Source organism: Podarcis filfolensis (genome assembly GCF_964270895.1).
Source record: "Podarcis filfolensis genome assembly, chromosome: 3".
NCBI lineage: Eukaryota > Metazoa > Chordata > Lepidosauria > Squamata > Lacertidae > Podarcis > Podarcis filfolensis.
Genome location: NC_139606.1, coordinates 61,247,481 through 61,274,090, shown reverse-complemented (window position 1 = coordinate 61,274,090; position 26,610 = coordinate 61,247,481). Strand labels below are relative to the sequence as shown.

Sequence of the window (26,610 nt, the reverse complement as noted above, 5' to 3'; positions counted from 1 at the left end):
CCTCCCACCCTCATATCTCCTACACTGTTCCAGAAAGTCCCTCAACTCTATCAAACATATTTGCAGGTGGCACAGGATGGGTGGAAGGGAGAATCGGTGAAAATCACCTCTTCTCTCTCCTTCTGCCCACAGAAGTAGCCGGCGTGTTTTTATTATAATAAAAGTACTCTTTTTTGCTGTTTGTTCCCTATAAAGAACTTTCCTTCTCTGCTAATTTGCACTTTATTGGCTTTTCTTCTAGAAGTTGTCTGATCTCTGCTTACAAATTACCAAAGGTGGCATAAAAGTCTCTGCAGCCAGTGGAGTTCCTTCCATGCTATGAAGGAGTGTGGTAGTTTTTGCACTCTCGAGTTTTCTAAAGATTTCTTGGACACTGTTTTTTTGGTTTTTTTAAAGGCCATAGTAAAACCAGCAGAAGAATTTATTGGGAATAGACTTGGATTACCTTTCTATCAAATAGATCTCACCACTAGGAAAAATCATGTTTCATGTGCATAAATTGCTTATATCCAGCAAGTTCCTTTGGTTAGCATAACAGATATTTTCTGCATTCTTGAAGACAAAAGCTTCACTGGATTCTAACAATAACGGGCTGATTGGGGTAATGGACTTGTTTTCTGTTGTTTTTGAAGATGGGTATTTGGTTTTAAAAGGTATGTAAAATCAGCAAAGTATCTTTTACATTTTACGGATTGAATACTTGAAAAGTAAATGCCTCACTGCTCTACAAGTAGGGCTACTGGGGTGTTTTTTTATTTAAGCCTTTTGGTTTAAATATTATTGCAGAGAACTCTTAATTATGGGGGCAACATAGAGGCTTCTGTATCAGGTTCTTGTAAATGTAACTCCTACATGGACATTCTGTATATTTAGGCATCACTACTGTCTTCTTGCATTTTCTTCTAAAAAATAAAATAACATAGCAGGTTTTAAAATGTGAAAAATCGAAAGCATTATTTTTTCATGGATGAAATGGAAAACCTGTTGTTATCCTAGATAATGTATTTATTAATTTTGTTCTGTACAAAATAAATCATAGAAAATGTGCTTAAAAACTACATTGTAAACTTGATTTTTCCTACTTTCCCTTCTGTAAGGGAATGCAGGGGATAAAAGCAAAATCTTCTGGCATGATGTGGGTCATTCAGCCCTATACTTGGATAATAATGGGGAGTGGAGAGCTCTCTCTAGCTGATGATGTGATTGATGCAAGAGACTCCTACACACCCGGACCAGATCTTTTTCTCATGGTGTTTTGGAAATGCAGACCTCTGTGTGTGGTCAACAAGTACTGCGATAGAAAATAATTTGGAAGGCTCCAGTCCTTTCTGTTGAGGTTCTGGCAGGGACAGCAGGTCTTGGGCTGCCTGTAGCCTGATTGACTTAGACTGAGCAACCCTGGTTAGGATTGTTTCAGCGTACAAGTGCTGCAGGCTACTCAGGTAAAAGTTGTATGTTCAACAGGAAGCTCTCATATCCTGTGATTCCATGTGCTGCCCCTGACATTTCCCCCCTCTGATTTTGCACCTCCCACTGCTATACCCAGACCTGTAAAAACATTGCTTACCTTTCAGTTTGGTCTTTTGCTTTTATATCAAACTTGCTATGTAAGTGGATATCGCTAAAGTGATACGTTGCACTTTAAAGTGCTGGATGATGTGCCAGTTCAAGTCAAAAGGAGTGCTGGGTGTTAGTGTGTGATTGGGCAGTTAGTGTGTAGCAGGAAATCAGTCTCCAAGGGGATGCTGTCATAAAGAGAAGTGATTTGCAATGCACTTGAATTCATGTAATTTATTGGGTGCATGCTGTGTCAAAGAAAATTATGCCAACTGTGTTGGGAATTATGTGAGACGATGCTGCTTTGTGGGCTAGAGTAAATTGGAGGAGAGGAACAAAAGCCAGACTGGACTTCTTAGTAATTGTAGTATAGCAAAAACAAAATATTTTTATGTTGTTCTCTATGCTCTCTGTACATAGCTATTATTATTTTTTTAAATGCCCAAAATATGTAGTTTTTGCTTCTATATAGGATATAAGTATCAAGTAAACTTCATATAAAACATGTGCACTTTTAATATTTACTTGTTGGTGCACTGGTTGCTGTTGAACAAATATAATGTGTCTATTTGGGGAGCTGAATAGAGGAAATTTCATCTTAGCTCTTTTGTGTTCGAGTTGGAGATGGGTTTCAGATGATGCACTTTAGGTTAATACAAAACTGCTGTGTTCCTGTTTCCTGTATAGAGGGCAGTACTTAGTTTTTAAACCCTTTTTATTTTTCAGCAGAAGGCTGAGAGAAAATAGCCACCAGTGTCATCCTGACTCCTGTGTGCACAGTGGAACTCCTGAACAGACAGGCTTTCCCATTCATGTCAGTGGAGCGGCAGGGTCTGAATGTGCTTTCCGTTTGTGAACACATCTTTCCTCTCTGATAGATAACAGGGGAAGCCCTTATAGGCAGGAGAGCTCTGTGTTGGCTGTGGAAGTCTTTGTACGTGCAAGTTAAGAAGCTATTGATGTATCGGGGCATTTGCACTTTTTAAATATATAGAGAAAATCAGTGTGCTCAGGGGTTGAAGTGTAGCCATGTAGTTGGGCTACTAGTCACATGAAATAACATAAAAGCAACAGTAGTTGAGCAATGTCACAATGCCCACCAGCTTTGATGGTTTTAAAAGGGGGTTAGACAAATGAATGGGGGACAAGGCTAAAAATGGCTACTAGCCATTGGTGTGACTGAATCCTACCTTCAGCATATGTATGCCTCTGAATACCAGTTGCTGGGAATCACAAGTAAGGGGAGTGTTGTTGTACTAAAGTCCTGCTTATATGGTTGTGCTAAGGTTCTGCAAATGGTTAGTCAATTTGAGAACAGGATGCAGAACGAGATGGGCCTTTGCTGTGATCCAGCAAGCCTCTTATTGTGTTCCTAAGCACATTCAAAAGCAGTTAATCCAAGATGACATTGACTTAAATCCAAGGGTTCTTTTCCTCCAATAAGAAGGACTTCTTCTGTAGGAGGATCCAACCCAATTATTCTCAAATGTTACCGCAATGAATATTACAAGAAGATAGGAACTGAGGGAAAGAGTTTATTTCTTTTGTCATGACTCCTCCTAAAGCACAATAGTGGTCTCTGTTTATAGGAGATCAAAATAGTAAATTAAACATTTTATGAATTGTTATTTGGGCAATGTAAAATTTACCTGCCCTTAATCAAGAGTGCCGTCATTCATAACATGGTGTCATAAATGCCCTTGCCATCTTAATTGCAGCCATAATTCAACTTAACATCCATTTTCTGTTAAAAGTAGCACTCATGGGAACTTTTACAGAGAAAAATATTCCAACAGTGTTTCAAATTTACTGCTCAAAAGTTTTTCCAAATTATTGCAAATTTGTTCTGACGTCCATAGGTGTGTTCTGTTCCAAAATGACGTGTATTAAACGAGGGATCAGTGTCAGGAACCCTGCATAACAACTTTTTGAAGTGTTTGAATTAGGGAAAGAGTTTTGATGGACAGCAGAAAGAGAATTGCAAACAGAGATAAATGGATGATACTTGAGTTTCTCACTTTAGGACATATCAAAGTGAATGTCGGTGAAGTCCTACTCATTTGCTAGTGAGGCAGTTATAAAAACTAGTGATCCAGGATTGTCTAGATGGTTCCTGCCAGGTATTTTTGGTGTGTGTGTGTGTGTGTGTATAGGGATGCGGTGAATTTGGATGACATGGGCTATCTACTGCTTTTCTAGAATTTGTCACTCTTGGGTTAAAATCATCTAGGTTGTGTGTGTGTGTGTGTTTTTAAGCTGAAGGAATACTATTTTAATTAAATCCTGGAGAAAGCTAATCAGTTTTCTGAAATGTGCTAACAAATTCATGCTTTGGATAATGTGCTAAAATCCTCATGCTGAAAACTGAGGTCTCAAAAGCTGTAAAGTGTTCCACCACAACATATCCTTAGGCAATGAAAGAACTGATTGGTCATTCATGTATAAACATAGGCTGACTTGGTAGCATTATATAATGGTACCAGCTAGCATGATACATACTTTTCACACACATTTCTTTCTCAAAATGTCGATTTTAATAAAAGATTATAAAATTTCACTTGAAAAGCTAAGATTTTACTATTTACAACTGGACATCTGGAAGGGGTGAAATTAGGGTTCAGGTATTCTGAAATGGGAGACTGCCATCAACTTGCAGATGAGTTTAAGGCCATCAGAAACACCTAGGCAGCATGAAGAGCTGAACCTAGAGCAAGATTGATAAGTCTACCAGTATAGGGTTTCACAGTTCATGAATGCTTCAACAAGGACAATGCAATGCTACAGTCTGTACATCTAAGGATAGTGAAAGTATCCCCAGGCATGGCCCATGCATGCACATCCATGTATCAAATAATGAGCTGCATTGTATGAATCAGCCATCATGCATCAAATAGCACTAACAGACCTTTTATAAAACTTCAAGCACAGTGCTTTTTAGTAGAATCTACCCACACATCCTACTGTGAGTCATCAAGCGTTGAATAATGGAGCAGTAATACATTACTGTGTAAACTGGTCCCTAATTTCCACCCATATGGAAGTTAAAAGTCCTATGTGCTTGCTGTGGATTTGCCCACAGCCATAGCGTGAAGCTGAGACACCCACATTATGAGTCAGCTCCCTATACAGAGGCAACAAGCTAGCCACCCAGAGCGACATCACCTAGAGCAAAACACATAGGGTGGAACAAGGCTTCAGGTGTCCATATGTCTGACAGCAATACTGAGAAGCTCCTGTGTTTCTGCAGTTTGTTGACGGACTTGGTCAAGGTGCTTCTTCAGCTGGCGCTGGTTGAATGCTGATGAAAACTCTGCATCTAAAAAATATGGAAGCAACAACTCTATTTCTAGACCTGCACAACTCGTCATATGTGTACATCTTGCCCTGGTCCACAACTTTACAAAACACTGGAGAGAGGGCTTGTTCTCCTTTCTTACATTCAGCTTGGATCTACAAAAATCTGACAAATTGACCAACTTTGAGAACAGGATTACTCACACCTAATATATTCCTCACACCTAATATATTCCTTGTTGTTTTATTACTTTCCAAGAGTAAGTTAAGATGCATCCTTTGATCATTTACTTGTTCAACAATGTCTCCTGAGAATCTTGCCTCCTGCTTTCTTTGCTAGGGGTAGTTCCCCACTTTCAGACACAGAGTGTGATGATAATCTAATCCATTTATCAAACATTTATGCATGGAAGTTATTTTGCATTCCATGTTAACGGATACATTTTTTAAAAAAGTAAGTCAGGTTTGTTTGCTGCTGGAAGGTACATGCATAACTACTTTTCCACTGTGATTTTTTAAAAACGCCAAAAAAGAAGACTACCCCCCCACTTTTTTTATGAGAACCGTAAATAGCTGTTTCCAGGATTCATATATGCGATTATGAGAACAGATTCAGTTCCAGTAGGAAGCGTATCCAGTAATGAATACGGCAAATGAGCCTGTATAAAGTTCTGATTGCATTCTCAGTGAAAGGAGAGTCAATTAACTTTCCACCAAACCTTTTTTAAAGGAAGACTTTGGTTTTCATTACCAGAAACTGGCAGGACTCAGCTGTGCATTATAGCTGCAGTGCTTCTGGTAAGTACTGATGAGCTTAGCTGTTACGCCATAGCATAGGAATCCCATGGGATATTATGTGGCGAGTGATATAGCAGTCCATACCTTTCTGTAATATGCAGAGAGTGGATATGCCCAGATGCTGAAAGCGATTCTCTTGGTGAATAAGATACTTGATGAGGTATTGCTGTACCTTGCTCATATGAGATTTCAACAAAGACACCACCTCTTCTGTGCAATTAATTTGGAGACAGGAATAATTACAAAACTGAATGCACAAGGCAACATTTTACACACTTAACCTGGGAGTAAGTCACTGAACAAAGTGGGATTTCTTCTGAGTAAACACCCACTGTAAAATGTTGATACCCCATTACATTGCTGATGCACTACTTGGTTTTCTTGTTACTAAGTTGTTGGGTGAATGACAAATTATAAATTGGTATTCATAGTTTGGGAATGCTTATGATAATTTTATGGTGGGAAATGTATGCTTGGGCAGATGTTTAGTGTGATCATTTTTATTGTGTTTTTTATATTTGTTTACTATGTAATTTGCCTTGAGTCCTTAATAAATAAAAATTTTATAATGCTAATTAATAATATTCATAATTCATATATACCAATCATGAATGCCAGTAGGATATGGAGAATAGAGCCTTAAACTTCAGGTTTGGTTCATAAAGTAACTCGGAATAATAAGATTTCTTGCTGATTTTGGCTGCTATAATAATAATAATATACACTCACTGTGATTATTCTGAATCTAACACTTATAACAGCTATTATATGGTGCATTCAACAGAAACATGTTTATGTTATCATTGGTTATTCAAATTAAGCATCACTTCATATGGCGCACAGTGATGTACAAATATTTTAGCGGCTTTGTGCAGCGTTGCTATCTTCAATAGGGAAATGTAATACTGAGAAAAGGATGTACACAAACAAGACAGAAGCTCCTGCCATGAACTCAACATGTATTCTTTACACCCAAAGGAGTCTGCTGGTGTGAGACAACTGATAGATGCAGCTGCCACTTAGTCCAGGAAAAAACAAACATCTTAGGGAGTCCTATTGTAGCCCAGGGAACTCTCTGAAAACTATCCTAGAATTAGCAGGATTGGAAAATAAATAAAAGTTTTGTCAAAGCTGACTGGTACAGTGCTCTCCCCTGCTATTCAACCTGTTTGGGCCCATGGGACTTCTGTTGTTGTCACCTGAGTGATATCAGGCATGCTGGAAATGCAAACATCAGATCATTTACATTGATACTTACTGTGCTGTAGGAGGTGTTTGATCACAAGGGCAGCGTGGAACGAAAGCTCTGCTTGTTCCACTTGGCCGGCCAGTGTTGCCAGACTGCATACCACTGAGTCATCCACCAATTCCAGCATGCGCACTGTGGCTCCCTCTGGTGGTAGAAGAGCAGAGTAAAAGACTAAAGCAGCAGAGTCGAAATAAAAGGAGACAAATGAACAGGCCTAGGGCCAAGGCTGAAAAGACACTAGCAGAGCTTGGGAGGCCAGTAAAATGGATTTCGGAAGACTGAAATACATGCATGGGGGGGTGTGTCAAAATGTTCAGAAGCAGATATAGGTGGGAAGATTCCTTAGGGAGGGTTTCAGCGATGGGAAATTTGATGCCCTGCTGCTCTGCTACCTCCCTTTCCATACATTCAGCTAGTAAACACCTAGAGGGTACCATGTTTGCCTCCGCTGGTCTAGAAGCACTAGCGAAATTACTAGCAATGTCAACACTATGTTACCGATACAACTCTTTGAGTTGGGATTAAAATCACTTGTCTGCTGTGTTTCACTCCTATTAGCAGCTCTGGTAGCTATGCAGCCAGTGAGATAACGTAGAACTGACTGTGGGAATCTGTTGATTTTTACGACTGCCCTTTGGTTCCCTCTGTGCCCCAAAATTGTAAGGCTGCTGCAACCCTATGCACACTGACTTTTGCATAGGTAAAGGCTACAGCACTTCCTTCTGAGCAGACATGTATAACACTGTGCTGTAAAGTTGGCAGCAGCAATGGAAATCAATGAGTACAAAATGTGTGTGCTCTCAGCCCGTCCACTCAGCACTCTGAATGCCCCCTTACCATGTTTCATCAGGTCAACAAGACAAGACATCACACAGTGAAGAGATTCCTCTTCTAGAAAGTCTACACTCTGGACAGCTTGAAAAAGCCCTTCAATGCATGGACTTTCTATGACTCTCTGCAAATAACAAAAGTAGATGATGTTGTTACATTCATTCTGAAAATTGTGGTGCCCCCCCCCACCCGCAATTATAGATGCCAAGCTCTTAGTTTGCCTTGGGCCTTCAGGGCTGTGCCTATTCAAGTGTTAAGCCCAGAAATGTGTGCAACAAAGGCATCTGTGGGGATTTAATCTATGCAAATGCATGTTCTATTAAATGCCCTAGTTATGCATCATGACGCCCTGAGACTGTCCCACCAGGAGAGTTCAAATTACACGGATGTGCTTGAAATTAATGAATACAGAGTAAGTCTGCAATGATATGTGTTACAATAGCCTTCATTTCACAAGAAGCCATCAAGTGTGTGATAACAAGGCAATCTGGGAGATGGTATGAGGAGCCAAGAATATATGGCATATTTCCTGCAAGCATTTATCCATACACAGTGGGTTTCCACTTTCTTGAGCAATTATCATCTAAGGCCCTTCTTTGTGTGCCTCCTCCGTGAGAGGTCTGGAGGATGGCAACCTGAGAATGGGCCTCTTCTGCAGTTGCTCCCTCTTTGTGGAATGCTCTCCCCAGGGAGGCTTTCTTGGTGCCTTCGTTCTATATCCTTAGGTGCCAGGCAAACATGTTTCTCTATAACCAGGCCTTTGGTTGGTTGAGAATTCTATGGCCTTTTAAATGTGTTTGTGGGAAGGGGTGTTATTGGTTGGTTTTTGGTTTTGTTTTATTATGTATTTTGTGTTCTCATTTTGTACTTTTATGTTGTGAACTGCCCTATGGTCTTCAAATGGAGAACAGTATACAAATTTAATGGAGGAGGAGGAGGAGGAGGAGGAGGACCAGGAACAACCTAGTTGAAAAAGCATGTATACCAACAAAGCCAAATTTCCAAAAAGCCTACAGTGAAGGCGTAAAAGGCACAACTTGCTTTTTATTTGTTGGTAAGATTTTTCTTGTGTACTTTTTGAAACACGTGGTCATTTACTCCCTTGAATGAAGCAAAGACGATGTTTCATTTTAATTATAAGGTTACCAGATGTCCCTGTTTCCCGGGGACAGTCCCCAGATTTACAAATCAGTCCCCATACAAAATCCACTGAAGTTGAAAAGTGTCCCCAGATTCATTGGGGAAAAAATCTGGTAACCTTCTTTTAATATCACTTAGTAAGAGAAACAGTGAAGTGAAGCCTTCAGAACAATGTGTAATCCTGAAAGCGAGACTTGGCACTCACCTCTATGCTTCTGGAAAGGCTGAGATTTTTAATAAAGCAGGCAGCGTGACCTACAATCACTGGGTCCATTTTCCAGGCGAGCAGCAGGTTCCCTACCGCCTGCAGCACTTCATCACACATCAGTGCATCCTGCAAAGGGAAAGGTAGCCAGTGAGTAGCTGAAATGAAGGCAGCAGAAGAGACATGGTTCTACCATACCACTGTGAATGGGACTAGAGATGGGTGATTGAGATATAGATATATAGATATATATCACTTGATTGTTAATAAAAAGCTCAAAGCGGGTAAAAAAAGAATAAAAACAATAAAATTATCAGTAAAAAAAATCCCCAATTAAAACTAGTATTTAAAACATTAAAAAAATTAAAAATCAGCAATAAACTAAAACCAGAAAACACATGCCAATATTCTGCATGTCCAGACAGGCCTTTTGAAACAAACATGCTTTTTTTTTTTTAAGCAGGCACCAAAAAGAGTAGAGTGAATGAATTACTAAGGAATCAAAGAGATATGCTTTAAGTTTTTAAAACCCTTTACATTTAGGATGAACTGCAACAAGTGTATTGCAATTTGGGAGCTACAATTATGAAGAACTATGAAAAGCTCCACAAATTGTCTCTTCGTGTTTCAGTCCCAACTCACGGCAGCAATGCAGAGAAATTGAGCCTCCACTACCTCCAAACCACATCAGATGTTACTGAAATGTGTGTGTGCATCCAGTGGCACATGCAGGATTTGACTTTCCTGTTCCACCACAAACCTCCCATGTTACAACCTCCATTCGTTTTATTGATGCCTGTGTCCCACCATATTGAGACTCGTATGTCACTCCCACATCCGAATGCATTTTTGCAGGCAAGTTTATATTATGAAGATGTGGGGCTTTTCCGTTTGTTAAGGAATGAAGGTGCTATGAAGTCAACCAAACCCAAAGTCACCAAAGAACAAATGATTTCTTCTTCCCTAGGAACACAGTGTAGTGTTGGTAACCACTGAAACATTAGTTCATCTTGGTTGGAAATGTTAGCTTTGTCCCACAGTTTGTTTTCCTGCTGGGGTTCCCATGGAGAGCTCCTTTTCTACTTCACTTGGAATTCAGGTCAGAGCAGAATGGGAATCCTTGAAAAGGTCTTTAAAAAAACAATCCCAGGCTGGAGGGCATTGAAACCAGTAGTCTGGGCAAACCAAGATGAAAAGCTGACCCAACAGAAGACAATATAAACATCTCTACTGAGGATTAATTGTTCAGGTTTCCTCTGTCACAGAACATTTTCTCCAATGCCAAAGCAGCTATACCATCCATCACAACCACAAATGGATATTTGCTACAGAATGTGAATCTCAAGAAGACAAATTAGAACCCAATATGATTATAATCAGAATTTGTTCCCAGCGCTCCCTTTCCAACCTTATTTCTGGATATGCACATCACCCCACACTTTCAAATGCATGCTGAAGCCTTTTCAGAATGAATTTTTAATTATTGTCTACTGATCACCTGGCCGCGTCAAACTGTCATTTTAAATGTGTTACCTTTGATGAAACTTTTGTCCACTGTCATCTTTCAAGGTTGAGCTGCCTTGGAACATTACGGCCATGCACATTTTGACTAAAGCTTACAAGGCAAAGGGTAATATAAAACAGAAATGTGTACCTGGTTGTCTGGGTGCTGGGATAAAATCCGGAGAAGAATGATGGAATTGTGCTGAATGTCTTTCCTGTTAGATGCCAGGAGAGGGAGCAGGTAGGACGGGATCTCCAAAGCAACAATGCTGGTCTGACCACTCTCTGTTTGGAAAATGAGAAGGTTGCTCAAGGTCATATGTGCAGATCAATAGAAGCTGCTTTGGAGAAAAGGATTTGTGAGAGAAAGGGGCCTTCTCTAGACTGACTCAATCAAGTCAGCTGGACTTCACAGATCAGGCAATGTTATGTTATGACAGTATAGAAGTTAAACTTTAGGTTCTGATTTTAATGAAAAGTCAAAAGAAGATGAAGACCAAACTGCACAAGAGGGTTGGACTGGTGTTTGTAGAAAGGCACTGCTGGAAAGAATTCTCTTCAGAATCAGGGGACTGAAATTGATAGAAAGGGTACAAAGAGTTGTGTTTCTGTAACTTTGGTTGGGATTGTGGTTGTGCAAAATCAGCTGCTAGGCGCAAGTGATTGACACACACACACACACACACACACACACACACAAAAACCAGTGCTTTTTTTCGGGGGGGAATGTATAGGGGTACTCTCATTTTCCTATTCATAGGAATACTATTGAAATACTGCCCCTCAATGAGGCCAAACTTAGATTCACAAAATGTTTAGGGGTATGCATACCCCTGCGGCCCCCCCAGAAAAAGCTGTGTGTGTGTGTGTGTGTGTGTGTGTGTGTGTGTGTATCCTTATTCTTGTCTACTTTATCCTCACAGAATTGACAGTTTAAGAATGGTAAAAGGAAGTGTATGGATTTGTAGTTATAATCCATATTAATGATCTTGCTTGTCGATTTAAAACACAGAGAGACATCTTTCATTACAAGCACATGAGCAAAAATGTCAGTGGCCAGGGATATTTTTCACCAACTCCTTCTTCAGTCTCTTTACTCCTTTTCTAGATGGTGTAAAACTTCCACATGATCTTTCTCCCGCCCCAAACATCTGTGGCAGAAATGTGCCTTGAGCATTGTAAGGTATTGGTCAATCAAGTTTTACTAATCTTTACATCAGTCTGAATGCTGGATTGGTTTGCGGTCACCTTCTCTAAAAAACTGAATCTGTGTTTGTTGGTATACTTTAGAACAACAGTACTGTCACTCTCACAGCCTCTGGTAACTGAAGGGTTCATTAACTTTAAAAAAAAAAAGTCACACCATCCACGTGCCTGAAACCAAAACATGGTATTCATCTTACTTAAAAGAACAAAGAGTGACTTGAGGACATTCCTTCCAGAGGCTAGACTGTACAAAACACAGGAAGGAGGGGGTTCTATTTTTGTATCTTTTAAGTGGCTGTAATTTTTCGTTTATTAGCATGCTAAGACTGTAGTACTTACCACTCGCGGCTAAATTCCTGAGACAGACACAAGCCTGGTTGGAAACCTAGTTGCAGAAAACAAAGAAATCAGAACCCAACAGAGAAAGAACTTTTGGCTGTGAAAAGGCCACAAAGCTGACTGATCCACAATAGCTTCGTGCAATACTTGCTAAACCTCCAAAATGTTCTGACAGGATTATGTGTCAATGATGGGTAAAGTTAAAATGTAAGCATGTCCTCTGTGGCAACATGAGGCAAAACTAAGCCTTTAAAGCCAACTGTGAAAGTGCCCCATAGATATCAGAGATACTCAAAAAGCGCCACTTACGGGTGCCTAAAAGTACAAGGATGTGTAGCCTTTCAGAAGAACAAATTGCTCTTGATTTAAGGTGCATACACACCATATATTTAAAACATATTTAAAACACATGACAATCCCCCCAAAAAGAAAAGAATAATGGAGCTGTAGTTTAACAGTGCTACAAATGGAAGCTCTGTGAGGGGTAAACTACAGTGCTCAGAATGAGGGAAGTCACGTGCTTTAAATGCATGGTGTGTATGCAGCCTCAGTGAACAATCCAGATAATTTTGCATTTGTTTGGGAAGATCTGTAATTGTGAAATTTTACTCTCCACACTACCTCACAATCTTCTCCAGGCAGAGATTAGGAAAAAGCCCATCCCTATATTCCCAGGCCATCACTATGATAATGAAAATATTGAACCAAGAGATCTCACCATTATTTAAACATGGAATCCCCTCTGACTGTAGGAGATTCTGAGTTTGATCTCTTAGAAATTCATGGAAGATGCCACATCTAGCTAACTCCAGCCTTTGTGTATTCTTGCGCCCCCATGCTAAAGAAAGCATCTTTTCAGTCATTTCCCTATACACAAGATATTTAGCCTGCAGTCCTAAGCATACCTTACTTGGAAATACACCCCACTGGTATCAAAATAATATTTCTGAATAAACCAGGGGGGGCTGTTAGTAAAACAAACCTGCATAATCCACAGCTTTACCTTGTCCACAGATGAAGACAGAAGGAAAAGGAGCATCCGCAGAAGAAACCTATCACCGGTTTGGAGCATGGCTTTATGGTGCTGCGAGTTTGTGGCCATGTTGCTCAGAGCTGCACAGCTATAATACTGTAAGAAAGAGAAGTGTTGTGATTTTGAGAAAGGAAAGCTTGTGGCCAAGGGTTCTTAAACTGTGGTCAAGACCTCACAGCAAATGAAAAGGACCATGACTGATGATGGCGTTCCTAGGGTGATAAAATTGAGAGAGTATTTGCATACAGCATCTCCCTGCATTTTCTGGATTGGCACTGTAGTACACCTCCAGGAGTTTTGGGAATGTCCCAGGAAAAAAGAATATTTGTCCAATGAGACACAACTGTGATCACTACAGTCCACACTGTGTAGAGAGTCTGGATGTCTAAGAGTCAAAAAAGGGGGACAATACTGCATCGGTGAGATGACCAGATCCCTTTTCTTAACAAATCACTCACACACTATTTTGTCCCCTTCTGCTAGGCATACTGCATAGATTCTGCTAGGCAAATGGCATTCCTTGCATTCATAAAATACTCATCATGAGGCTGTTTACAATTCTCAGGAGTCATAGTAAGAACAGAATAAAAATCTACACTCCAGTCATGTATTTTACATGTTTGCATTTCTCTTGCACTAGCCTATTTGAAGATGAGAAAGAAGTATTTGTTCAGTTCTTGAATCTCAAACAGGTTAGTGCCTATTAATAGCTATTTCCAAACAAAAGTTGAGAACAGAACTGAGGAACTGGAATACCCTCTGGCTATTTTCTTTAACCCTACAACAAATCTGAACTATGAAACGAGCACCTTTCTTCAAGCTGCAATGACCTGTTTTTTCATTTCACTAAAAAGCTTAGCAGTTCATTTCCAAGGTGCACAAACATATGTAGTACCCCCCTCCAAGCAAAAGTATGTGCAACACCATTGAATTACTAATTTCTGGAAGTTAAAATGTTAAAAGACTACTGTCTCGTCTATCTTTTCCTGCATCTGTAGGTTCAGTTGAGCAGCTGACTATTTCCACAGCTTTGAATGCTCAAAAACTTCTGTTTTAATGTCAAGTTTACCTGTACTTCCGAATCGGGAGACTGTAACAAAAGGGTGAGGACTGGAAGAGCACCTTGTCGAAACAAAATTTGCTGAATCCGTTCTGCAAGGGAAGAGTGGTATTGCTAATGAGCTATTTTGACCAAATGAACATTCTCCTTATCATCACTGCATAGATAAGAGCTAAAAATAGCATTTTCTGGGAATAAGCCCAGTTAGAATCAATTGGCTTTCCCACTGAGTAGACATGATTTAGCATTGTACTTGAAGTAAAACATTTCATTTTAAAGAAAACAATAGCTTTGACGATAAGTTTCCCTTGCCACAAATTTCTGTGTCAATGCACTTGGCCCATTGAAATAAATCCCCTGCAGCCTAATACCTGATTGTGTGAGGTTAAAAATTGCTCCAACTGCATTTTGTTGGACTCTTGGATCATAGGATTTAGAAAGGGCCAGTAAGGGTACCACTCCTCCTGCTGCTGCGATGGCTTCATGGCTGACATCTGGCAAAACAACAGGGCAAAATAGAAATCAATGAGGTTTCTTTGGAGGAAGAAGTATCCATGTTCCTCCAGGCACACTTTAAAGTACAGAGAGTGGACAGCACAAAACAGCTGCAGCATATGAGTTGGGGGTCCTGGGTGCCTAGTGGCAGAATGAATCATGTTAAGAGTTTACCATCAGGTTTTTGTGAAGAAGCTTATTGCTATGGGTCACCTTGAAGTAAAACCTGACTTTAGAAAGTACACTTCATCATTTATTAATATCTGAACCCAGGACTCCAAGGCCAACTTTATATTTATTGCACAGTATGGGGCCAGTGACTAGGCAGTTCTTAGGCAATCCTGGAGGACTGCATTGGCTCCACTTGTGTGTCTGTGAAGCACCAAGCGTGTCACCACCCAGAGCCATCCAGGTAAGCTGCAGTCAAACTGGTGTCAGAAGTGTGCCTCCACAAGCTCTGCCCCACTACACTGACCACGACTAGTTATAGCATACCAATGTGAATAATCCACTCTGCTCGCAGAATTCAGCTCTTCTTGATTCAGAATTTCTATAACGATAAGGCACATCATTACCTCTCAATCACAAGGTGTGGATGTGACATTGTCCCTGGACCTGATTATTGCGCTATGCTTTGGACACACTCCTCACCTGTGACAGCTAGTGTCATTATGCAGGCACAGGAATTACACTGGACTGTGGCATCTTCAGACTCAAGCAGTTCCAGAATTGGCTCAATTAGATCCATTTGGACGACATGATCCTTGGTTACTGTTTGTCAGTAAAAGCAGGAGTAAATGTTATGTTTACAGTGCCTTTAATTCAGCTATATACTGGAGAGAGAAAAGGATTGCCATCAGCGCACAATATCACTAGTGCATCTTACACCGGAATAAATGATTTCTCACCCCTTTGGAACGAGAAGTAAGCAAAACCCATCCTCTGAATGAATGCTCCCCCCCCCCCAAAAAAAACCCCACATTTTATCAGGGCAAACATCCATCCTACTGATTATCACTTTTTAGTATAGGAATTTATATCCTGCCCTTCAAATAAAATACCAGGGCAACTGGACAGTGGTAGTTCCTAAGATCACAGCTGATGCTGATGGAGACTTCAGGATATGGTATCTTGGGCATTTACTCACCATTTCCTTCCAGTAAGAAATTCACAAGGGACGACGATGAAATCTGCTGAACCTCCAAGTCATTAGACTTCAACAAAGCATAGTATATTTCCAGATGCTCTCGAGGCAGCTGGATGTTCACTGCAAGAATGAGATGAAATGCTGATTGCAAAAAGCTCTTCTGGAACACTTGTCCCTTACATCTTCAAACACTTGATGCTTTTGGAGCAACACCTAAATGGCCTACTTTGCCTTTCAAAATACCTTGTAGCCCTCCTTTCAGCTGTCTGTGCAAACTCACGTGAAAACTAAACCTGTATTACTTATTTTTACTAGCCCCTCTTCTGCCAACCTCTCATATGGGTAAAAAGCCAGCTAGCACTCGCCCACCTCTATAAAATAATAAAATGGGAGACTAGTAACTGCAAAAGTTGTGCCACATTATCTGGGCTCCAAGTAAATCCACAGAACTTGCATTAAAAGGGGCTAGACCCAATTCACACATGCTAGGGAACCAGTAAGACTGCCTTGGGCACAACTCAGCTACGTTTGGGAGAAATTGTTTTGCTTCTCCAGGTTTCTACAAATTTTTTAAAAAGAGAGTATGGAATGGATCTTACAGTTTTGATGATTTATGTTCAAGTAATAGAGAGCAGCAGACTTTTGTAAGCCGGGGTTCTCTGAAAACGCCAATGTCCTCAGAGCCTCTAGGGAGACCTTGCCAAGTGGTGACATTTCAAAACCTTAAGAAAGATGTGATAATAACAGAGTCTGAATTGTGTCAGAAGAAGTTAAATACCTGAAGAGTCCAAATGCACAGAATTTAAAGCAACAGATAAAACACGACAGAGACAAACTTCCATGTAGAAATATTCTCTCCTTTAAAATTAGCATACTAGATAGAGCTGAATTTTTGCAGTCCAAACCTCATGTGATAAAAAAGTTGTTATATATGCCAGTTTGTGAGAGTAGTTGGGACATTCCAAACTTGGATTTCTGTTACTGTATTTAGCAAACCTGCTTAGCCATGCTATTTCCTTGATTATCAAGGATGAAAACAAAAGATGGGAGCACTTAAGAGTTGGAAGGACAGCATTCCATTTGATGTCTTTCTGTTTTCAAATAATAAATTCAACTCCAATCCTCTAATACCTAATAGGTTTTTACAGAGAGTATTTCAATGTTGGCTTAGGAAAGTGCTCGTGCTTGTAGCAAAAGTACGGTATGTGTTTGTTAGTCTTTTAAGATGCCACAATATTTCTTGTTGCTTTTATGCAAGAGGCTAACAGGTCTACCCCTTGCTATGATGCCTTTTGTAGAACTGGGATTTCAAATGCTGAATGAGAGTAATTTAATAAATCGGCCTGGAACTGGGATCCACTGCTTTGCCTGAATATTTGGTGCTGGTGAAATACTGGTTCCCCCATTCTCCCTTCATTGCTTATAAGAGCAGAAGCATAAACAGCTCTGTGTCATTCACTTTATACAATCACTGAACTGCATGATCTTAAACAAAGCAACCGAGCTCAAGTAAACATCTCTCCAACTTTGGCTGCCCCACCTTCATAACAGAAACTTCTTACCTCTTTCAATGTGCTGCAGAAACTCCTGAGCAATCTCCTCTTCCTGGGTCTGAAGGGCAGGCTTGTATAGCTGCTTTGTTTTAAAGTTTTTCCGTTTCAGACAGGGGCACTCATGGATCTGACCCAAGCACTCCTGAATATCCTGCACCAGACCCGAAGACAGTGTTTTTACTGAGAGAGCCAAGTCACAAAGCAACTGGACACACTTTGTACACAGCTGACCCATGATTAACTTTCGGATCCAACAGAAAATCAGAAATGCAGACTGAGAGTTTGTACTGCCACTGTTGCTCCTGTGTTCCCTTGTACTGGCAGATTGCGATCTAGATAACTCAAAAAATAATTATCTAGACAAGTTGGGAGGGAAAGCTACTGCTGCTTTCTGTGTCCAAGCAGCATGGCTGAGCAAAATCTAACTGCTGTTCTCTCTTGCGAAGCATAAGAAATACTTTTAAAACTTTAGGCTGCAGCCGGTGGTGATCACCTTTCCTCTATCTTAGGAAGGAGAAAAATTAGGCGGTCAAACAAAAACAGTACATTCAGAATCCACCTCTGTTCTGTAGCAGAGAAATCATGTTTTGTATGCCAACAATAAGGTCAACTGTTTTGGAAGGCTAGCAGCACCAGCCTCTAGGATAACAAACAAAAGAATGCTTGCATATTGTGGAGTGACATCATGGGTGAGGGTAGCACACCTGCTGGGCTCCACCTCTACAACTGAGCTGCCAATCAGAAAAGACAAAAAATAATAATAAACTAACAAGAAATTCCAGTTTCTACCAGACAGAAACAATAGTACTGTCTGGTTGGCCGGCCGGCCATAATGGCTTTGAATACTTCACGTAGGCAAACGCAGAATACACAAATGCAACCACAATCATTAATATTTAGTTTGCTATCCCTCCCACTCTGATGTCATTTGCAAATTTGATGAGCATCCCCTCAATTCCTTCATCCAAGTTGCTTATAAGGACACCACAGGAGCCAACTCCTAGGAGCAAAACACTGCAGCACCACACTTGCTACTTTTTTCCAGGATGATGGGGAAACAATGGGTCTTAGTAATCGCAGCATCATTTTCCTACTACCTACATCAAGTTGACCAGTTTGTAGTTACTGGGGGCGGGGAGGAAACATTTGCCCGCCTCCAGTCTGCAGGGACCTAAACCTAACCTGTTCTCCAAGAATTCTCAAAGATTATAGACAGAGGCTTTGAGATTACACCCACAAGCTCCTTTAGTAGCCTTGGATGCAGCTCATCAGGCCCTGGAGATTTGAATTCATTTAAAGTAGCTTAGCTGTTTCTTTACCACCTCTTTTCTTATCTTAGTCTGTCCTGACTTCTATTAAGCCAAATTTCATCCTCACTTCCTGGCCACTGCCTCCAAGCATAGAATACTAGAATTGTAGAGTTGGAAGGAACTACAAGAATCATCTAGCCCAACCCCCTGCAATGCAGGAACCTTTTGCCCAACATTGGACTCGAACTCACAGCCCTGAGATTAAGAGTCTCATGCTCTACCAACTGAGCTATCACAATCAGTACATGAAATCCTACATAAAATAAATATAAATACCGTATTTTTCGCCCTATAGGACGCACCGTCCCATAAGGCGCACCTAGTTTTTTTGGGGGGGAAACAAAGGAAAAAAAATTTATTTCCCCCCCAGGCGCGGGGCTGGGGCGGGGGAAGCCCAAGCTTTCCCCGACCCCAGCCCCCAGAACAGGCAACTCTCCACAAGCCGTGGGAGCCCAGTGCCGGGCTCCCGCGCCTTGCGGAGAGCTGCGCGAAGCCTGGAGAGTGAGAGGGGTCGGTGCGCACCGACCCCTCTCGCTCTCCAGGCTTCAGCGAAAGCCTGCATTTGCCCCGTAGGACACACACACATTTCCCCTTCATTTTTGGAGGGGGAAAAGTGCGTCCTATAGGGCGAAAAATACAGTACCACATGGTGCAAATATTCAATTTATTCCAAAGGCCTGAATGCATAAATGCCCTTCAAATGGCAACAAATTGACAATACTGAAGGGGGCAGTCATTTCAACAATGGGAGGTATTTCCACAATTGTGGTGCTGTCACAGAGAAGGTCCTGCTCTGCATATGGGCAACACCTATCGCCAGCATAGCAAGCAGGGATGCGCTTGGTCGAAAACTTGGGTTGGGAAAGGCAGTCTGCCAAGCATTTAGACAATGAGATGCTCAGGGCTGTATACACGTCAAAACCTTAAATTAGGGCTGGTAACATTTGCAGGAAATAGAAAAATGATAAAAAAGCACCCTCCATCTCCACCCCCTCCTCTCATTCTCTCACTTAATCATATCCACCCTCTCAAATTCAGAGCCCAATGCAAAGAGCTGATGACCTTTAAAGCTGTTCATTGTTTGGGACCAAAGTATCTGAAAGATTGCCTCTATTTATTACTTTATTTTACTTGCTTTCACTTATTTCTCCCCTGGAAATGTATGATCTGAAGCACTTTTCTGGAAAACACAGTGGTAGCAGAATAGCCAACTTCATTTTATTCCTTTAAGGTCATACCTTGACATGCAAAACATAAGCCAATGAAGATGATCATCTGATACATTCAGGAGTAAGTCCGCTGGATCACAGTGGGACTTACCGGTACTTCTAAGTATACATACGGGTATAGCTGTGCCCTGAATAACTTGACCTAATAAATTATTGCTTGTTAATCTGCTGGATCACAGGAATGGAACCAGTACAAAGAGTGGGGACACTGTGAGCCCTGGTTCTGCCTAGTGTTAACTATCCTGCCCCAGCTGTCAGTCTCCCATCCCTAATCCCAGCTGTATATTCCCTCTACTTCCATTTTTATTCTATGCATTTGTTTTATAACTTATACTATTAGTAAATAATAATAATAATAATAATAATAATAATAATAATAATAATACTATACTGTACTATTCTATACTCAGTGCTTTTTTCTAAAACAATGTTTAGGAATACTATCATTTTGACTCAAGAAAATCACCATTTTATAGTTCAAATTGGGAAAAATAAATACAGTAAATGGACAAAAGCACAAAGGTTCAAAAAATGTTTAGGGGACCCCTGCGTCCCCCCAGAAAAAACACATACTATACTATACTATACTATACTATACTATACTATACTATACTATACCTAAATTGCTTATACTTATACTATTACTAAGTGATATATAACGATAGCAGCATGAGTGAAGAGTGCCACCTATTGATGTGTTCTGTCCTTAGAGTCACAAAGTATACAATACGGCTTCTTTCCCTACCTATTCAATTTTGTAAAGACCCACAATGTAAAAGCGATAGATGACAGAAGCTGCTTTATTTCTTTCGTAAATTGTTGCTTATAAGGTATTTACAAGAGGTGTGCTTTGGCTCTCTGTGAAGCCCAAATGACAATGTGAAATGAGGGATTTGGACAGTTTGTACGTGCCCAGGTCAGATTGTGCTGTTAATAAGGTGTCTCGTGTTGAAACAGGGATACTCTAAAGTCCCAAGTCACTTTGTGGACTTAAGTGCTCATATATGGCAAAACCATGCCAGCTAGGCAAACACCGTGGGGAAGGTGTTGAGAGGTTGGGAGCATCTTTCATTTTGATGGATGGACAAGTCTAGGTTTTAATAACAGTGGATCATTTCCCCAGGACACTCCATGTGAAAATGGATAGGGTCAGTTAGCCAGTTTTAAAACATGGGTTCTATGAAATCGAAATGCTAAGTAATGATGGTTGGGATTGATGGGGATGGAACTGATGATGGCTGGGAAATGTGCTGTGTTAGCCCCAAAGGTACAGAAGCTCACTGGATGGCAAGGAACAAGTTGCTGTCTCTCAGTCCAACCTACATTAAATGGATGTTGTGATGCTACAACGCTGTTCTAAAACAATAAGAAGAGTCTTGTGGCACCTTAAAGGTAAAGGGACCCCTGACCATTGATTCTATGATTCTATGATCATATGATTCTATTCTATGATTCTATGATTCATTAGGTCCAGTCGTGGCCGACTCTGGGGCTGCGGCGCTCATCTCGCTTTATTGGCTGAGGGAGCCGCTGTACAGCTTCCGGGTCATGTGGCCAGCATGACTAAGCCGCTTCTGGCGAACCAGAGCAGCGCACAGAAACACCGTTTACCTTCCCACCAGAGCGGTACCTATTTATCTACTTGCACTTTGACGCGCTTTCGAACTGCTAGGTTGGCACCTTACAGGGTAACAAATTAATTGTGGCATGAATTTGTTTTAAGATGCCACATAACTAGTCATTCTTTTTGCAGCAACGGACTCAAAAGACTGAAAAATGCCGTTCTATACTTTTCCCAAGAAAGGGCACAATAAGCTAAAAAGAGAAGTGCAAAGTAGGAGGTTGTACAGTATCCTGGATTTGGACCAAGGAACGCAGCTCAATGGCTGGTTTTAAGGCAGTTATACAATTTCGCTGCTAACCCTATGCACGAACATTTTCCTAAATGAGCAACATAATGAGAACCCGAAATTATCTGCCCTTATGTTTTCCCCAAAACTATGGCGTAATCCCGCAGCTATAGCAAAACTCTGAAGACTCGAGCAATCAACCCTATTTTTTACCCGTGAATTGTTGCGCAGACTCTAACTAACAAGAAAAAAAAAGCGCGACAGGCGCATGCGCCTCAGCAGCATAGGCTTTTCCCTCTCCCTGCGTCCTTCCAACGCAAGGAAAGATCACGTGACGCCGAAGACTTCCTGCCAGGGCAGCTAGCGTCACTCACGCCGCCTCGGCCGCTTCTTAACCGGCATCTTTCATACGGGTAGCCGGGGACGCCAAGGTAAAGAGGTCATATTTCCTCTCCGCCCTTTCTCCGAGCGGAAGTGATGCAATCGTGCTATTCTAACGTCGCAGAAAGTGGTTCTCTCTCTCTATGGTTCTTCCTTCCTCTCTGTCTCTCTCCCCCGCCGCCCCCCATTTCTTTTCCTTCGCCGTGACTGGAAATGGCCGCCGAGCGGTAGAGAGCCGAACGGAGCTGTCGCTCAGAGAAGGGTGAGCCATAGCCAACGCAGGACTTCGAACGGCCCGAGGAAGGCTGGAGCCAGAGAGGTCTTCTGCCTGCTCGGGTTCTTCCTCGGGCGCCATGGGTGCCGCTCCCTCCAAACGCCCCCCCCCCGCCAGCTTTTGGAGCTCCGGCGCGAGAAGCCTCGTTAGCGCGCTCGGCAACTCTCCCCCCCCCCCCGCTTCCAGACGCCGTTATTTTTTGAAAAAATCCCTCGAGTTCTTCCCTTCGCAACCCCCTCCCTTTTTCTAACTGAAGGCGGGGGAGGGGCTTGGTCTGCCTCACAAGGGCGGGAGGAACGGAGGGGGAGGGGGACTAGAGGCGGCTCCCATCTCCCTCACACACACACTGCGCGCAGCCTCCCTTGTTGGGACCAGGGCCCGTCATCTCTCCCCGTTCCCTCCCGCCTCTTTCCCCCATGGGGCGGGGAGAGGAAACAGGTAGGCCGGAACGAGGCTGGCTGGGCGGGGCCAAAGACAGCGGCCCGCCTCGCCCCTCAAGAGCAGGCGGGGGGGGGGGAGCGTCGCTTTCTGTTTAGTCTTTTCCGCGCGACGAGCGGCGCCTGATAACGTTTTAACTTGCCTCCATCTTTCGCCACCCCGACCAGTCAGTTGAAGGGCGACGAGGTGTAGCTAGGGGGAAGGAGAGTCCTTGGCAGGCTCCCGGCATACTAGCCGCACCGAGGGCCCTAAATGGATGCCTCGAACACGCATGTCGGCATGCACGTGCCCTGCCAGACAGCTGCTGGTAACTAGCTGCGGCTCCTAGTTGAGCACCAGACCTTTTGTTGAGAAAGGCGAAAAGGTGTGCAGAGTAATCAGTGGATCGTGCCTTCTTCACACAGTGCCAGGACTCTGGGCAAGTCCGCACGATTAAACTTGCTTCCATGGGATGCTCAAGAGTGTTTCCAGGGAGGGCTTATCTTGAAGAAGGGGGGGGGGTGTATCCTTAAGAATTACATTCCCAACAGATACAAAAAATGACTTATCACAGTAATTGCAGTATCTTTCAACTGCAGCAGTGTGTGGATATTGCTCCAGGCTCATGCAAATGTCCTCTGAGAGCAGCATCTGGAGGTAAAATTTACAGTGTGATGCAAGCCCTTTCAATTCATTTCATGTGATTGAGCTTACCCAAGTCAAAGCAAGAAAAGAGTTGTTAATTATGACTTTCCATTCTCCACAGTGAACTTGGTATAATTATTATTTGGCACTTGGGAAGCTGCCTTACACCAAGTCAGCTCATTCGTCTATCTAGCTCAGTAGTGTCTTCACTGACAGGCAGCTGCGGTCTGTGGTTCCAGTCTTTCCTTGCTGTATCTGGGGCATACCAATCAGCAGTTGCTCTACCATTGAGCTATGGTTCCTTGATATGGTATACTTCCTTCTTTAAGTATTAAGACTTTCAAATAGCATTATGGGAGATTGTATTAGCAAATTGTATTAGGGCTTGTACCTGTACTTTCACACAGGAAAGAAAAGACTTCACTATTAGGCTGCAACATTTTCCAAATTATGATGGCAAGGAACAGGTCACATACCTGAGAAGGTTTTACTTTCAGAGTGTAAATGTCAGGATTACTTGCTCTCCTGTTCTGAAAGCTGGTAAGCCTAGCTCAGTGACTCACACTGCGATGGAACAGGCAGCCTACTCTGTCTGCATCAGAAGTAATTGAATGGTCAAGTCACACTTGATAGTGGTGGTAGAATTTTCCAACATCAGCAGAGGCTTATCAGAAAAAACAAGCTGGATCAGTAAATCATGCAAATGCACCAGGAACGCTCCTTAATGAATGGGTGTGTCACGCTTATTATTTTAACCGCTCTAACTGCTGTACCAAACTAGCTCTCATTTATGTATCTTGGGAGTGTGTGTTGGAGGGTGGCTCATAGCTTTTGTTTTTTAATGTTTTCTTTAATGAGATTTGCAAAGACAATAAAAAATAAAACATCAAGCTGAAAAATTATTGAGTACCTTCTTAAGAACTATACCTTGAGGGAAGACAGAAGGAAGAAGTTTAGATCAGGGAGCAGATTTCATCAGCTCCTGACAGAACCATCACAGTTCTACAGAACTCTTAGGCCAGCAGAAGGGTGGTATATAAATGACATAAATTTATATTTCTCTCAGCAAGTTAGGCTACATTAAGGTTTTCTCCATTTCATATTAGGCTGAGCATCTTAGAGTTATTGCTGTAGGGTTAATAAGTAACAGCACTGTTACTTATTAGTCAGAACTTTTTTTGAAGAGAGTCCGTTGTACTTTCCCGTTAAAAGTGTTAGAAGTATAAATCACTTTAAAAGTGTCTAGTAAGTGGTGCAGATTATTATGTTCAGTATTTATCTCCCATTATGGATTTGTCATAGACGTGCAGTTCTGGAAGAATTGTGAGATGTGTTCATTTGCGTTGGTTGTTACCAGATAACATTAAAAATGTGTGATTAATTTTAATCTGGCTTTTTTAAATAAAAAAGTTCATTTTTATTTTGCTAAATGTCTAGGCTTACATTGCTTGGTCTGAGGACACACATTGAAGCTTAAGTCAAACAGGTCTGGTAACTAGTTAGGACCTGGATGGGAGACCACCTGATAATCCCATATATGCCACTTTGAGCTCTATGATGAAAGGAAGACAGGATATAAACGCACTAAATAAAATAAATTCTTTAACTATGCTAGAATACTGAAAATTACATTCATATTCAGAAGAGAGGCAGGTATTGAGGTATAAGCAACCATATATGTTGAGCATATATTTTTTGTGATTCATTGAGGGCTCTTACATGCAGAAAAGTTTCTCTGTGTGTCCCTTATACCATTGTTCAGCACTTTAGGTGGATTAGGCACTGCATTCAGAGGCAAAGAGCATTGGCACCTTCACGTCAGGATAGGGCCTTAGATTTAGGTTTCCTGTTGCTCCCAAGCAGGTAAGGGGCTCTGACCAAGCTCTGGCTTTTATGCCCCAAACCCAAACCTCTTTATTAATTTGTGGCAGCACAATAGGTGGTGGCACTAGGATAGGTTACTGTAAGATACAAGAACATTGTGAGACAATCCTTATATATTCTTACTGAGCAATTTTTGGAAAGGCCAATAAATTAAGTCAATGTGAACATGTACTGTATTTCTGAACAATCAACTTAAACTCAGCAGGCTGTGAGACAGTGTTGCACTGAGTAAATGCTACTCTTGAGTTTGAAACAAAATAACCCACCACATCAGACTGTGCTTCAGATCTTCTCTGTTTAAATACTTGAAGCATTTTTTAAAACCTGTATTAACTATGCAGTCAAATAACATCTGCTTTTGTTTGTTTTTTTAAAACAGGAATTAAACATTTGAGTGCATACCAAGAATTTTAAATCCATTTCTTGTCAAGCAGGATTGCAAGGTAAGCTAAATACTTAGCTATTTTAGGGACAAGTAGCTCTGTCTTGGAGAAAATTTTGGAGAAACTGGAGGCTCTGGACAAGAAGGCTGATTTGCATACAGCTAAAATTGAACAGAACACAGAAAGTTTGAATAAGCTGACTGGACAAGTTGCACAGAATGCCCAATCCATTGGAGAATTAAAGGAGGCTGTAGGTGAAAATCGTAAACTGGCTGAAGATACTAGTCAAAGATTGGAAGAACTTGAGAAAGAAGTAAGACCACTCAGCAAACAAGTTGGAGAACATCAGATTTACTTTTTGATGACAGAACTGCGAAACAGGGAGACCAACTTGAGGATACGGTCAATACCAGAGGTGGAAGAAGATAATCTTATTGAATTTCTAACTAAGGAATTTGCCAAGTTTTGGGAGTTAGAGGAAAAAGACTTTAAAATTGCATCTGCTTTCAGGCTTGGCAGAGTCAGAAGGACGGAGAAGCCCAGAGATTGTTTGATAACATTGAGATCAAAGGAGGAAAGGGACAAGATTTTGGGCCTGCACTACGAAAAGTCACTAGACATCTTGGGCAAGAGAATTGAAATCTACAAGGACATTCCTAAGCAGTTGCTGGACCTTAGATCTAATTACACGGAATTGGCAAGACTGTTGAGAAGCAACGCAATTATCTTCAGGTGGGAGTTTCCACAAGGATTATCCTTTACCTACAGAGGGAGAAAGATCAAAATCAAAACAGTGGAAGATAGAGACAAGTTTTTGGGAGCACACG

General features: G+C 41.5%; 2 protein-coding genes across 11 annotated transcripts in view; one reads left to right on the top strand and one right to left on the bottom strand.

The window, feature by feature from the left end:
- The window catches only part of MAP7 (microtubule associated protein 7), a 98,774-nt gene extending 97,719 nt beyond the window's left edge, over positions 1-1,055 (top strand). For all 6 annotated transcript variants that reach the window (XM_083607697.1, XM_083607696.1, XM_083607694.1 and 3 more), the window contains exon 18: positions 242-1,055. In XM_083607697.1, coding sequence (XP_083463823.1) covers positions 242-252 — 11 coding nt within the window. In that variant the 3' untranslated portion in view covers positions 253-1,055. The remainder of the gene's footprint in view (positions 1-241) is intronic.
- Positions 1,056-3,805: 2,750 nt separating this feature from the next.
- LOC310759961 (uncharacterized protein) lies at positions 3,806-23,121 on the bottom strand (the record flags this gene model as incomplete). 5 transcript variants are annotated; one of them, XM_083607780.1, is made up of 15 exons in its annotated part: positions 3,806-4,873; positions 5,734-5,859; positions 6,908-7,042; positions 7,736-7,853; positions 9,075-9,203; positions 10,729-10,862; positions 12,123-12,168; positions 13,126-13,251; positions 14,225-14,307; positions 14,587-14,709; positions 15,362-15,481; positions 15,858-15,977; positions 16,457-16,579; positions 17,420-17,561; positions 23,035-23,121. In XM_083607780.1, the coding sequence occupies 15 exons, from the start codon at positions 23,119-23,121 to the stop codon at positions 4,752-4,754; spliced, it is 1,734 nt and encodes a 577-aa protein (XP_083463906.1). In that variant the 3' UTR covers positions 3,806-4,751. The 5 variants fall into 5 exon arrangements, with proteins under 5 accessions (XP_083463906.1, XP_083463910.1, XP_083463909.1 ...); XM_083607784.1 differs by lacking the exon at positions 23,035-23,121 and adding an exon at positions 22,174-22,259; XM_083607783.1 differs by lacking the exon at positions 23,035-23,121 and adding an exon at positions 22,013-22,086.
- Between the last annotated feature and the right edge of the window lie 3,489 nt (positions 23,122-26,610).